This window comes from Chamaea fasciata, unplaced genomic scaffold (assembly GCF_029207755.1).
Source record: "Chamaea fasciata isolate MVZ Bird 193981 ecotype frontalis unplaced genomic scaffold, bChaFas1.0.hap1 SCAF_5, whole genome shotgun sequence".
Classification (NCBI taxonomy): domain Eukaryota; kingdom Metazoa; phylum Chordata; class Aves; order Passeriformes; family Sylviidae; genus Chamaea; species Chamaea fasciata.
Window position 1 is genome coordinate 48,276,118 of NW_027094090.1, and position 12,731 is coordinate 48,288,848.

The 12,731-nt window shown below is 43.2% G+C and overlaps 1 protein-coding gene across 9 annotated transcripts in view; it reads right to left on the bottom strand.

Moving 5' to 3' along the window:
- Nucleotides 1–12,731, bottom strand: part of GRIN2B (glutamate ionotropic receptor NMDA type subunit 2B) — a 216,179-nt gene that overhangs the window by 170,820 nt on the left and 32,628 nt on the right. For all 9 annotated transcript variants that reach the window (XM_066183544.1, XM_066183540.1, XM_066183538.1 and 6 more), the window contains one exon: nucleotides 596–1,024. In XM_066183544.1, coding sequence (XP_066039641.1) covers nucleotides 596–1,006 — 411 coding nt within the window. In that variant the 5' untranslated portion in view covers nucleotides 1,007–1,024. The remainder of the gene's footprint in view (nucleotides 1–595; nucleotides 1,025–12,731) is intronic.

Sequence of the window (12,731 nt, forward strand, 5' to 3'; positions counted from 1 at the left end):
AATAAAGTCGTGCAGTGAAAAAAGAAGGATTTAGCTGGACTGGTTCAGACTGGTTAGTCACTTTAGCTATCACCTATTTAACTTCAGGACCTAATGAACACTGTATAGAGAGGATGGCTTTATTAAAGATTCAATTATATTCCAATTAAGATGTTAGAGCTGTATTAAGCATCCCTGAAAATACCACAATGTCCTCCAGCTACATGCAGGAAAAAAACCCAGGCTATGATCCCTGGCTCTTCTAAAGTAAAACACATGCAAAAATAAAACCTTTATAAAAATTACAATTTCAGGGGCTCTTTACCCTTCTTAAGGAAGAAGAAAAGGGCTGATTCTTTTGTGGGTCTCTTCTACCTGCTTCTTTCCCTCCTCAGTTTTTCTCTGTTGCAGGTAATTCCACATGATTAATAGGCTCTTTCGCAGTAGTGCTACACACAGTTAGCTCTTTTGATCTATCTTTGAATCTGAAGCTGTCTAATCCCCCAAGCCTTCGGCCCCGTGAGACACCACCTGAGGATCACAGAATAAGATACTTCACTTTGTTTTAAGTTTGGATCCACAGGTCTGCAATAGAAGGAAGCTCATTTAAATTTACCTTATCTGCCATGATCATAGAGGAGCCTCCATGGATTCCCAGGATGGGAGTGAGGGTCTGGGCAGAGATGAAGTCCAGGATCTGGGCAATGGCTTCCTGGTCTGTATCATCAGCAAATACCACCCCTTGAATCTTCCGATCGGACATGAGGTCACAGATGCGGGTGATGATGCTTTTGGGATCTGTCTCATTCATGGCCACCAGCTCCACCCGAGGCACCACTGAGAGGTGGTGGAAGTCATCTTTCTCGTGGGCATCTTTGATGGCCACTTCGTCTGAGGTCCCCACCAGGATGACTGCGATGCCAATGCTCGGGTGGCTTTTCTGGGCATGGGCCCCGCTCCCTGTTGTTGCAAGGACTGCCAGCACCAGCCAAAACCTTGGAGAGTAGCACTCCACCCTGGGCCTCATCTTCAGCTCTTACACTCCCTGAGCAAGGAAGAAAAAAGGGGGGAAATAAAACAAAGTGATTAATTGACAAGTCAATCACACACTCAGCCTTCAAGGTAGATCCATTGATCTTGCTCAGCCACTAGCTCTCCTCCCAACAATCCTTCTAGTCTGATGCTTAGCCCTTTGGCTACATTCAGGGCACTGTTGAAGTTGGGGGGTCAGATCAGTCCAGCCCCTACTTCAGAGCCTGGCATCACTGAAGAGAACAACTGTCAGCAGAAGATGGGATCATGTCATCTCTCAGGTTCCACGTCATTCTTACACCCAAGTCAAAAGGGATAGAGAATTGTCCTTTGACAGCTGATCAGCTCTCTTTGTGAAATTAATCACTTATGTCAAGCCCATGTTTGAGTGCTCACCCTCAACACAAAGGAATGACTGGTGCTTGTGATCAGTTTGGACTTGTGCTGGAGATATAGGCAGGGAGACTGAAAAGATCAGGCAGATAAGGACTCCCTTTTACTTTCTCAGCACAGTCCCTCCAGAGGAAAGTGAGGACAAATGAGCAAGGTCATTGGTTGTATATGTATGTGTGTATCGATTGCATACACCACCAGGACACATACAGCTCCAGTGTATAGTACAGTCAGCCGTATGCTTTTCACCAATGCAGGACTCTATTTTATTTTTTTTTAAAGCCAGGAATTCAAAATTTCTCAGTGGTCATGGCCAAAACCGGATCAGGATCCTCCAGCTCTATATGACAGCTGTGTTTGCACAGAAGTAGAAATGCCCACAGAGCTTACAATGGTTCACCCTCAGCTACTAGAACCGGGCATGTTACATCAATCTTCTCCCTGAACATGTCCACTTTATTTTGTAATCACAACAGTAGAAATGAAAAAACCTGATGAGGTCATCTCTCTATCCCCTGCCTGAGTGGGACAGTTCCCTGTGGGACTGTTCCTCACTCTTTCTTTATTCAGTCACACTTTAATAGTTCACATTTCCACAGCATTTTTCATCAGAGACAACAGAGCAGTGTCCCTCCATCTGCCTACAAGACCTGTTGGTGTGCCCACCTAAGGCCACACTGATGTCCCAAGGAAATTTCAGGCATTTCAAACTTAAGAAGACGCTCCTTCCACACAACAGGTCCTGCTCAGCTACTCATTCCCATAATTCTGTTCTTCAGCAACCAGGTACACTTGAAATAAACACACCAGTCCTGTACTTCTTTGTGCTACACCTCTGGTCTTGGGTGTCCAAGAATGGAACCCTTCCATATTGTTCACTGCTACACATGCCCCCATCAAATTGACAGAAAGCTGCAGCAGCAGGGAAAATGCTGGCAAAACTTTGTCGAAAAAGGAAGTCCAAAAACAACCCTAGCTGACACCAGCCACCCACAGGGAAAAGCCCAAAAGGCTCCATCTTGCCCTGCCCAGAAGAACAGGCTCAACACCTGCTCTCTCATTGACATGCTAAGTAGAGAGGCTGTATCCTGCATTGAGATTACCAGATAAATAAGCAGATAATAAAACAGATAATAAATATGCACCAGAGAAACCAAATCCACTTAAGAAGCTGAAAGTGACTGCGGGTGTGAAGCACCAATCGATTCTAAACTCTCAAGGATTCATTTTCTGAGAGATGCTCACAAGGAGAACCAAGAGACTTAGAGAGTTTGGCAAAATGAACAGTTAACTTCATTCCAGAATGACTGTTACCCTCCAATTACAAGTCACTAAATTAGATTCCTTCACAGTGAAATGCAGTCCCCATTTCTGCAATGCTTTATTAACTTTAATGTGCTCTATATGGTCTCTGTCTTTCACCCTCTTGCTCACTCACTTAAATGCTATATTTGTTCTCTTAAAATATGTCTCCTGTGGTCCCTCTGCATCAACTCATACAGTATATTATGCTTGTTTAGGCAATGGCTAGTTGTGATGCCCAGGGAGGAGAGTGTAGATTTTTCCCAGCCCCTTTCCCACCAGGAATAATTTACAGGGCCTTCCAACCCAGGACTCTGATACAGTTCGAGCAAGAGCTATACAGGCAGTCATGACAGCTGTCAGCCTTCACATCCAAGCACATGCTTCACCCAGTGGGAAAAATGGCAGCCAAGAAACTCATTCCTTACTCTTCACCTGCATCAAAGCTAATAAATCCCTAGCATCTACCTCCAAGCAGGAGAAAATAGCCCAGATCCTGAAGAGCACATAGGTGCCAATCTGTTGGGTGTCTGTGCCCCACTCAGGCAGATTTTTCTATTCAACACAAGATGAAGTTATCTGCACAGTTCCAGATCCTCAGGCTTTGGCCAAATATGGAGGGAGCAGCCAGGGCTAGGAGGAAGCTAATTCAAAGAGGATGTTGTCTGTGGCTCAGTAGCCAACCTGCCATCTACAGTTTGGATCCTCAGCCATAAGCCCTCTCTGGATCAGGCAGAGCAATGCTTAGGTAGCCTGTGTTGTACCAGCCAAGACATCTCTCTCTCCATCTCTCACTCACACATAACACATCTGTCATGCTCACGATGTCTTTCAGGTGCTCTGTGGGCAGGCAGTGTGCCAGACAGCAAGGTTCTTCTAAGGGAATAGCTGGGCTCCCTCATAGGATGGGAGTTGGGGATGTGATAAGGCAGAAGAACATCAGTAAATCACACCCAACCCAGGGCTGAGTGTGGTTTTCACCATTCAGCTCCCACAAGGCAGCTTAGGGGTGAGCTGCTCAAAAACTAAATCAGGGATGCTCATGGTGTTACAATCCCTTCCCTCCTTGGGGCTGACTTGTATTCACATCAGTAGCCACTCTTCACACATATGCTCACATGTATGTGCTGGTTGTTAGAGAAAGGGACAGACAACACCAACACCAATCTCACCTCAATTTCCTCCTCTGGTCTGGCTCACTGCAGGTCCCTTTTGAATGTGTGCTAGTAGAGACAAGGCAGGTGTGAACCACCACAGACTTATCAGATTAAGGGGACCCCAGAACTATTGTGAAAATATGTTTCTGCATACAGAGCAACAAGTTTTGTCCATAATTTCTACAGTGCTCAAGTGTAAACATTCAAGGTATTCAGTCAAGAAAGTACTGGAGGGAGCACACAGACCTCCTTGTAAGTGTGTTAATGTTTCCATTGAAAGAGGGGGATGGAGAAATTCTCACACTAAGAAATTCATAAGTACCTGACAAGGCTACAGCTGTAAAACAGGGCATTTACCCTTTGTTGTTTCAAGGAATTTTAATAATTTTACAGTATAATTTCACCAGTCAAGAGTGATTATAAAAACATGCAAGTATATTTTATTACCAAGTATTTTACATGATCAGGATTTTCCTTTAGAGGTGGTGTGGGACAACACAGTGTTTGAAGTATTTTCTGTGATTATGACACTCCAAAACACTTTAGTAAATCCCAAACTCCAGACTGGTAAAAAAATCCTTTAGACATTACTACACACTATCATATTGTCTCTGAATCCCTAGAAAATAATATATGGTAAGGCTAACAGATGAAGTGGTTTTACAGACATATCTATAGTTAGGTATAAATATGCCAGTAAAATCATTACACCTCTATAATCTTATTTTACTTACCAATAAAATATATCCACCATGGTAGAGGAATGCAATGTGTACTTACTGCAGAGCAATGTTACATAATCACTTTCAAAATGGGAAGTGAAAGTTAATGTCTCCAACTGAAAATGCAAGAGGGATGTAGGTAGTCAGACAGTAATTATTCCAATTGGAATTTAGCCAGAACCAAAGGTTAGATTGCTTAAAAATATCATGAGAACCTTACTTGACACTGCACTTTTATGTGGATCAGACCTAAGATAAGCATTAATAGAAAATTATTAGGCTACACAGGCAAAATACAGCTCAGCATTAAGAGATATTTCTGGATGATATTTCAAAATACAGAAAGTACATAAATAGGTCACTGTGCATTCAACCAGGCTAACTGTAAACAGACTACTACTCCAGCAGTGTACAGCAAAGCCAGGCCATCTTCAGGTCAGGTAAAGAAACTGAGGCAGAACAAGGGCTGGTCAGAGGTTTTTGGGGGTAGTTCTGTTGTGTGCTGACACTGCTACCTCCTCCTGCTGCAGTTGTGTCTTCTAGGTAGCCTTGCACAATACCCTCTAGGAAGGGTATCTGCAGGCTCCCCAAACCCAGCCTCCAAGCTCAAGACAGCAAGAGGAAAGGAAGTCATGTAATACTGCAGTTCTAGACAAAAAGCTGTCTGGAAGGCAGCTTTCCTAAGAGGAAGACAGTGCTTGGGACAGGAGGTTGTACAATGCCCCTAGCCACCATCAAAGGGAACTTTACAGGGATATTGGCTCCATATTGGGAGAATGAAAAGCCTGCCTCCAGTCTCTCTCTCCTATGCTTCATTGGAGGGCCACACTGAAGTTCCTATCCAAATGTTCTTTGGGCTCTGCTCTCTGAGAGCTCTGATGCTCTAAGCATTGCATAGACTTCAAGTCACAGAATCCAAATTCAACAGCTAATCTTGTATCTGTACCAACTGCAATGCTAATTCCCAGCCCTACTCTCATCACTAGCTCAATTCCAGGCCTCACCACTATCACCACCCTCAGTCCCCTTACTACCTAAAGACAGATGTCCTGCCAGACCCAGTGTGAGACATCAGCATTACTCTTTGACATTTGCTCACCTTTGACTGCATCTTAATTCACACTGCCTTCATTCCTCTGACAGTTTGAGAAGTATCAGACAATGAACCCAAAAGCAATCCATATGTTTCAGGATCTAGTTGGAGGTAGAAAGAAATCCATCTCACCTGTGAAATACTTTACAAACCTCAAAGGTGCTTCGGGGCTAGTATCCAACACATCACCAGAGAACAAGTGCACTAGAAGAAGCTGTAGGGAAGTCAGCATTGCACTAGATGACTACTGGGCTGTCACACAAGGAAATACAAGTATGTCCAGATCAAAGAAAAACACTATTTCTGTATTTACCAATCACAGAAGACTGGTGACATTTTGATCTTTTTGTCTACTACCTGCATTATGGGCAAACTGAAGGAGGTAACAAGACACTTGCAAGGAGAAAAAAAAAAAAAAAAAAAAAAAAAAAAAAGGCAGGACAGACTGGAACCTATCAACTGTTACTCCAAAGACCTGTGGTTTAAAGCTATAAATCACACCACAATTTACACCTAAGTTTCTCCATCTCTCGGATTTTTGACGATCCAGTTTTGGCTTAGGACATCCTCCCATTCACATGGTTACTCTGCAGTGTAGACATGCTGTATATTGCATATCTCTGAAGAGGCATTAATCTTCACTGCTGTAACTATTATCCTACCTCACCTTCATCCCAGGCTATTTGTATATTGACAACTCTCACACTGCTATTTCCCATATTACTGCTTACCATGTAGGTGACATAAGTGCCCATAAATCTTTTTCTGGCTCACAGCCCTGTTGTTCCAGGAATTTTGTCAACAGACACAAAGAAGAGGAGGATGGATCTGGGGCACAATAGATGTGTCTTGAAAGCACCTGCACACTTCAGAATGAATGATACTGCAGGAAAATCTCTATATATTTGTGGGCCTGAGAGAATTTTCGCCTGCTAAGCAGCTGGGAACTTTTCCCAAGGAAAAATTTCTCAAAAAAGCTTTTTCTCAAAACAATCTTAGTAAACAACTATCCTTTCTCAAAACAATCTTTGTCCAGCTAGTGTTTTGCTGTTTCTCTAGTTAACCAATGGCATTAGAGAGGTGTCGTTCCTATTCACCAATCATGTTAAGTTTGTATCGGAACACCTTATAAAAGGTAGTAAGAATTAAACAATAAAAGCCTTCTTTTTCTATACTTTTGGCCTTCTGAAATATTTAGAGTCTTTCATGTCCTACAGCGACATACATTCAGAGCAAAAAGATGGCAAAGACTAGAGACAATGGAAAGTGCCATCCATAGTGGTGAATGCAACAGTCCAGCACCTGGACTAACTGGGTTTATTATGGTGACCCTGAGTAAACAGCCCTCCAAGGGCCTTTCAGTAGCTTCAGATGAAAACTGATATGGTTTTGTTTGTTTTAACTGGCTTTGGACATCACTTATATTATCATTCTGAGCTAAAAATGCTCCTATGACAGTGGCAGAAACATTCCTCCAAGGTCTTTTGAACAGGTCTTCTTTCTATTCCTCACAATCACTCCCTCTCCAATACGTACCTCTGTCCATGCCTGTAACATCCTGCAGATCCATTTCTATCTAACATTTAAAAATGTTTCCAATTTTCCCTTATTTCTCCCAAGTCAGCCTTGTTCTTTTGGGGGATGCATCACACACCACCAGCCAAAGCCTTCAAAGCCCTTGGAGCTCCCTCATTACCTCACTGTTAGCACTCTTTCCACAGACACTGGGTGGAAAATAGCACATATGTTTACTTCTATTCTCTATTTATTTTCTTCAGAGCTGTTCTTTCTTTATTAAACCAGGTACAAACTCCTCCCTGACTTGGGCAGTGCCAGATACATCAGAGGCTAGTTTGCCTCTGTCTATCCAACAGGTGTATGCAAGAGTAAGGTGTAAAAGTGCTTCCCCTTCCCTACCCCATCCAACGGAGAAGACCAATTCTCTCCCTGCACTTAAGGCAGTACAAAAAACACTTTGATCATCAATTAGACCCATATCATTCCCAACAGATGAACAACTATGTCTCATTATTTTAAGCTTGCCCAAGGGTAAGTTTCCAGTGCCCTTCCCACTTCCTCCCACCCACATATTTTACATATCACAGGTGATAGCTTATACAGCCACAGCCTGCAACCTTCTGTTGAGACCAACACCAAATGATTCATAGAAATCAAAAGTTAAAATCCTTTGCTTAATAGTCTTACCCTTCCCCCAGTCACTTCAGGATTACTGTCTGCAGCACCTGCTTTAGCACACTACCTGCTCTGAAACAACTCAAACAATAAGATTACCACTGCTAGGAGATGGCTCACATTTTGAAACATATCCCTAAACTCAGCCTAAATTTTCCCTTTGCTTAGCTATCCTGTAACTTTAATAATACCGCCTTCATTCAGCCTAAACCATTTCTCCCTCTCAACTCACCGTTTCCACCGTGAAAATGCTAGTAGGTGGTGATCTGATCACCCCTTGAGACTTGCCTCTGCTGCAGCAAAAGTTCAGCTGTGTTTATTGCTCCTCATAATTCAAGTCCCCATCAGGATGAGCGAAGGATAACGAAGGAAATGGCTGGGTGAGGGAGCAAAGGAGTGGGTCTGACCTGCTTACCCAGACAGGCACACACATGCAGAGCTGCAGGACTCAGTGTCACACACACAAAAGCCATTAAGAGAGACAGCAGGTCAGTCTGGCATTGCCCAGTGCCAACTTCTAAATGCCAGAGCAGAGAGGCTTGGCACAGCCACCCCTCTCTGCAAGCCTGGCTTGTGGAGCCAGGCTAGAGGCACTATTCCCCTGCCAGGATCTCACCCTTCCCCCAGCATCCCGCTTAGAGAAGTTTAGAGGGTTGAGACAGGTCCTCTCTGCCAGAGACTGAAATATCCTCACCACCTGGAGGGTTCAGCTGCCACAGCTGTCACTCCATGCATGTGTATGCTCCGCTTGAAACAAGGCATTTCAAAGCTTATGAGGCATACGCCATTTCCCACTTCCAACTGTTGTCTGCCCCACCTCAGAACCGAATCTCGGCTCAGAGCGAGACCATCCAAATCAAGGGACATGCTGCTGCATCCCTCCACAGGATTTCAGCATGGTTGAAAGCCGCTTTGCCTCCTGAAGTGCAAGACTCAGTTTAAACAGGCAGCAGAATGCTACACAGACAACATTGTGTTTGCCTCTTAAATAGACCTGAAGCCCTTTGAAAATCCATTGGACGATCCCTTCCTTCCTTTCTTAATTCTCCACTTCCAGTTTTCATTTCCAAGCAGGAATCAACAACACATTAATAACATGAGGATATTAAAGACCGCAATTTCCAAAAGCTAGGGATTTAAATACCTCCGATCCATTAATAACCATGAGAAACACGCATTTAACTTCACTTGGATGGTTTGAAAAAGCACATCCTTGGCACTTCTCATTATTTGATGTTATTAATTTGAGGTTTTCTATTCAACTTTAATCAATTCAGCATTTTGTGCGTTGACAGATTGATACAATGAATTTCAAATTTTAGAAAACAACGAGAATTTTAATTTCTGAGGGTGGAAGGACTTTCCCATTTCCCAGACTCTCTCATGCACCTCTCTCAGTACCTGCTCATTCCCTGCATCATTTCCTTGAAGGGAAAACACAGAGCAGGTAAACAGAGTCTGCACTGGCTCCTGAAGGCAGCTGCCAAATTCCACTCCAGTGCCAAGATCCCCATTGATTACTCAAAGTCTCACATCAAGAGACAGCGTGAAATTATTTGGATGCCATATGTAAACAGTGTAAAAGCCAATTCAGAATCATTTTTTTTAAACATACCATATGCAGGAAAGAAAATATTTCCTTTTTTTAGGCCAAAATTGAGTGATTCCTTCTACAAGTCTAAGAATTCTAGAAAGGGCATCTGAGTCAGACGAAGACAGCCTCAAACTACATTTGCACTTTGGACACAGTCATCCTGTGCTGCCTATCTTCTCATATGTACTGCATGACACGGGATACAGTTTTAAAACATAAAGCTGCCCATCCTTAAGAAAGATCTTCATGGGTGCACATTTCAGTTTTGGAACCCATGCAGCAGGGACAAGGTAGGAGAAAATATGCACTACCTCTGCTCATGATGGCACTGCTACAGCAAATCTGAAACAGCCCTAAAGCAGAGTGCCAGGGTTCACCAGGCCTGATCAGATTCTTAGGAAGGTGTTACAGAGAGCAGAAATGGCAGAGAAGGTGACTTGATGCTTGAAGCACTAAGAGGTGATGAGGACAAAAGAGCTGCTAAGTGGAAGCAGTGGGGTGAAGAGAGATAGGTATCCTGTGAGCTGGTCCAGGACAAAGCTGCAGTGCTACAGATGTGGATGGGCCACATCTCACAACCCACCAGCATCCCTCAGGAGGCTCATGGCTTCTTGTTCTCCACTGCTATGTGGCATTTTGAAAAATGAGGTTTAGTCACCCTGAACCCTGTGCCAGCCTTGTTTGTGTAATAAGACAGGGAATTAATCTGGAAGTGAAAGGGGCCGAGATCATGGGTTTGGCACGTGGAAAGAGGCATGACACATCCACTGAGGCCAAGAAGAGACAAAGGCAGATTCTGGTTAGGCCACTAGAAATAATAGAGGAGTACCCAGAACACTATGGTTTGAATTTCTTTCCTTGTAGTTGCCTGTCTGTTGATCCCTCTCTTTTCACTCTGACCCTTAGTAAAGGACTTTTATGTTCCTGTTATCATTACTTATTGAAAAACAAAACAAAGTCTACCCAGGAGAAATAAGGGAAGACAAATGTGTGACACCTAAAAGAGTGCCATTCAAGATATTTGGAGTTGTACACTCCCTATCCAGAAGAATCCCAAGAAACACTTATCCCTTTAGAAAAACTTGATTCTTAAAATAAACACTAAAGCCAGGATAACTGGAGAATTGATAACTGTAAATCAGAAAAATTTTTGGTAGTCTAATTTTTTTCTCCTTTTCCTCTTTCTTCTTTCAACCCACCTCTCTTCCCTTTCCCTAACTTTCTGAGTTCCATGACCAGTAAGGGACCAGCCATAGAGCAGCTGGATACAATATGCTTTCACAGTACATTAGTGCTGTGCACCAGACCATGCTGTGCCTGCAATTGTATGACAGGTCAAGGCCAATTCATCTTACTGAGAACTTCAATCAACAGTGTCCAGAAAGCTCTCCCGCTTGGAGGGACCCAGCCCAGCAGCCACTGACCTCTCCCTCTGCTCAGCACTCTATCATATTTACAGAGCTGCAGTGATGGAAAGATATGCAGGCAAAGCCATGTGTAGACCACAGCTCATCACTGGCTGTTGATCATTCAGGGACAGGGATGGGAAGACACAATCCACTGCAAACAGACCAGGTTTGGCTCAGCTGGATGCTATTTCCATGCTTTATTTTTTTTTTCCCTCTGTTCTTTGTTTTCTCCCACCTCTCAAATTCATTGATGCTGGCTACTTCAGGCACCTTTCCAGCAGCTCATTTAACTGTTCATTCCTCCTCATGCCAGCAAATGCATGTGAGGAGATACCAGTCCATGTCAACTCCCAGCCCAGCTCCACCACTGACTTCATCATGGTGCAGTTCAGCTCCCTTGTACCACATCTCCTTTACACAGAAGTCACTATAGCTTACATTTACAGCAGGAAAAAGAAGCATTAGTAGCAAGAAATTACATGGCCAGAATGTGATAATTGTCACAATAGTGAATACCAGTAAATAAAAATCAATACTATAGACAAAGTGTAGCCCTGGCTCACTTATGCTTTAAGATCAGTTTAGTTTTAAAATAGCATGAGGGCTTAGTAAAAAAAGAAAATCCAGTTTTTCAATATTGCCCATCAACTTCCTTCAAGCTACAATGTATGTCCTACTCTACCACCCTTTTCAGCTTTCTCCATCCATCATTTCTTTCCAATCCATTTTTTGTTCTTCATGGCTCCATTTCTCACTTTAAGCACTGTCATATTTTTGGTCCATCCTTGTTACCTCTTAGCTCACTTGTATTCACACCATTCATTGTCTGGATTTAAATCTTAAAAGCATGGAGGAAACAATCCACTACAAGTGAAGTCTTGTTCTAATCCTTCATATCGGCATCTAAAACCAATAAACGTTTTCTGAAAGTGTAAATGTCATTGTTTTCTTTCTCATCCTTTGCCTTATTCTCCTCATCAGAAAGGTAGAGATGCAGCTTCTCTGCTTCATAGAGTTAGAATGTTTAATTATTTATGGTATTTAAAATACTTTTGACTCTCAAGCAATAGAAGCTACAGGAGCTGAGATTATTGTTACTGCTTTCCATTGCACTTACCCGAAGGCAGCAATGTCTTCTTGTGAGATCATACCCAACATTACTCACAGGATCCCAAGAGAATGTATTAAAACCTGTATGTCCAAGATCTTGAGAACAATAAATCCTAGTTTAGCTAGGAGCAGAGAGAAAGGAAATCCTGTAATACCACAAATACTTGGCAACTGCCAAGCTAATTCCTGGTACTCAATATCGACTTTGCCACATTGACTCAAATTGCAAAACACTGCTTATCTGTAGTTTTTGATGAAACATGTTAGCAACTGCAGACTTGTTGAGGTTATGCTCACAAAAATGTCTAAACTCATGACATATTTCACCTAGTCCCAAGCAGCTTCCTTGCTGGCAAGGAAAAGCAAGAGCAATGAGTAGCTTTGGCGAGGGAGGCAGAGCTGCAAAGGGCAGCCAGCCTTCAGCACCTGGGGTGGAGCTGCAGCTCTTCTCAGCACCAGGGCCCATCCTCCAGGCAACTTCAAACCAGACCTAGAAAACTGCTAATTCATCAAGAGATCTACCCTAAGGGTCTGACACAGATCCAGGAGGTCTGGTCCCAGCAGCTCTTGGACAGTGAAAATGTAAAGCCCAGCCCCAGTTCAATTCACTTGCAGAAACTCAAAAGGAGATCTCCTAGGCATGGGTCTCCAAAATGGAGAGCCTGGATTTAAATTGATCTGGGGGAAGGTGGGCAGATCAAAGTCACCAGGCTTTATGGTATGGACAAAAACATCTTGGGAGCTCTG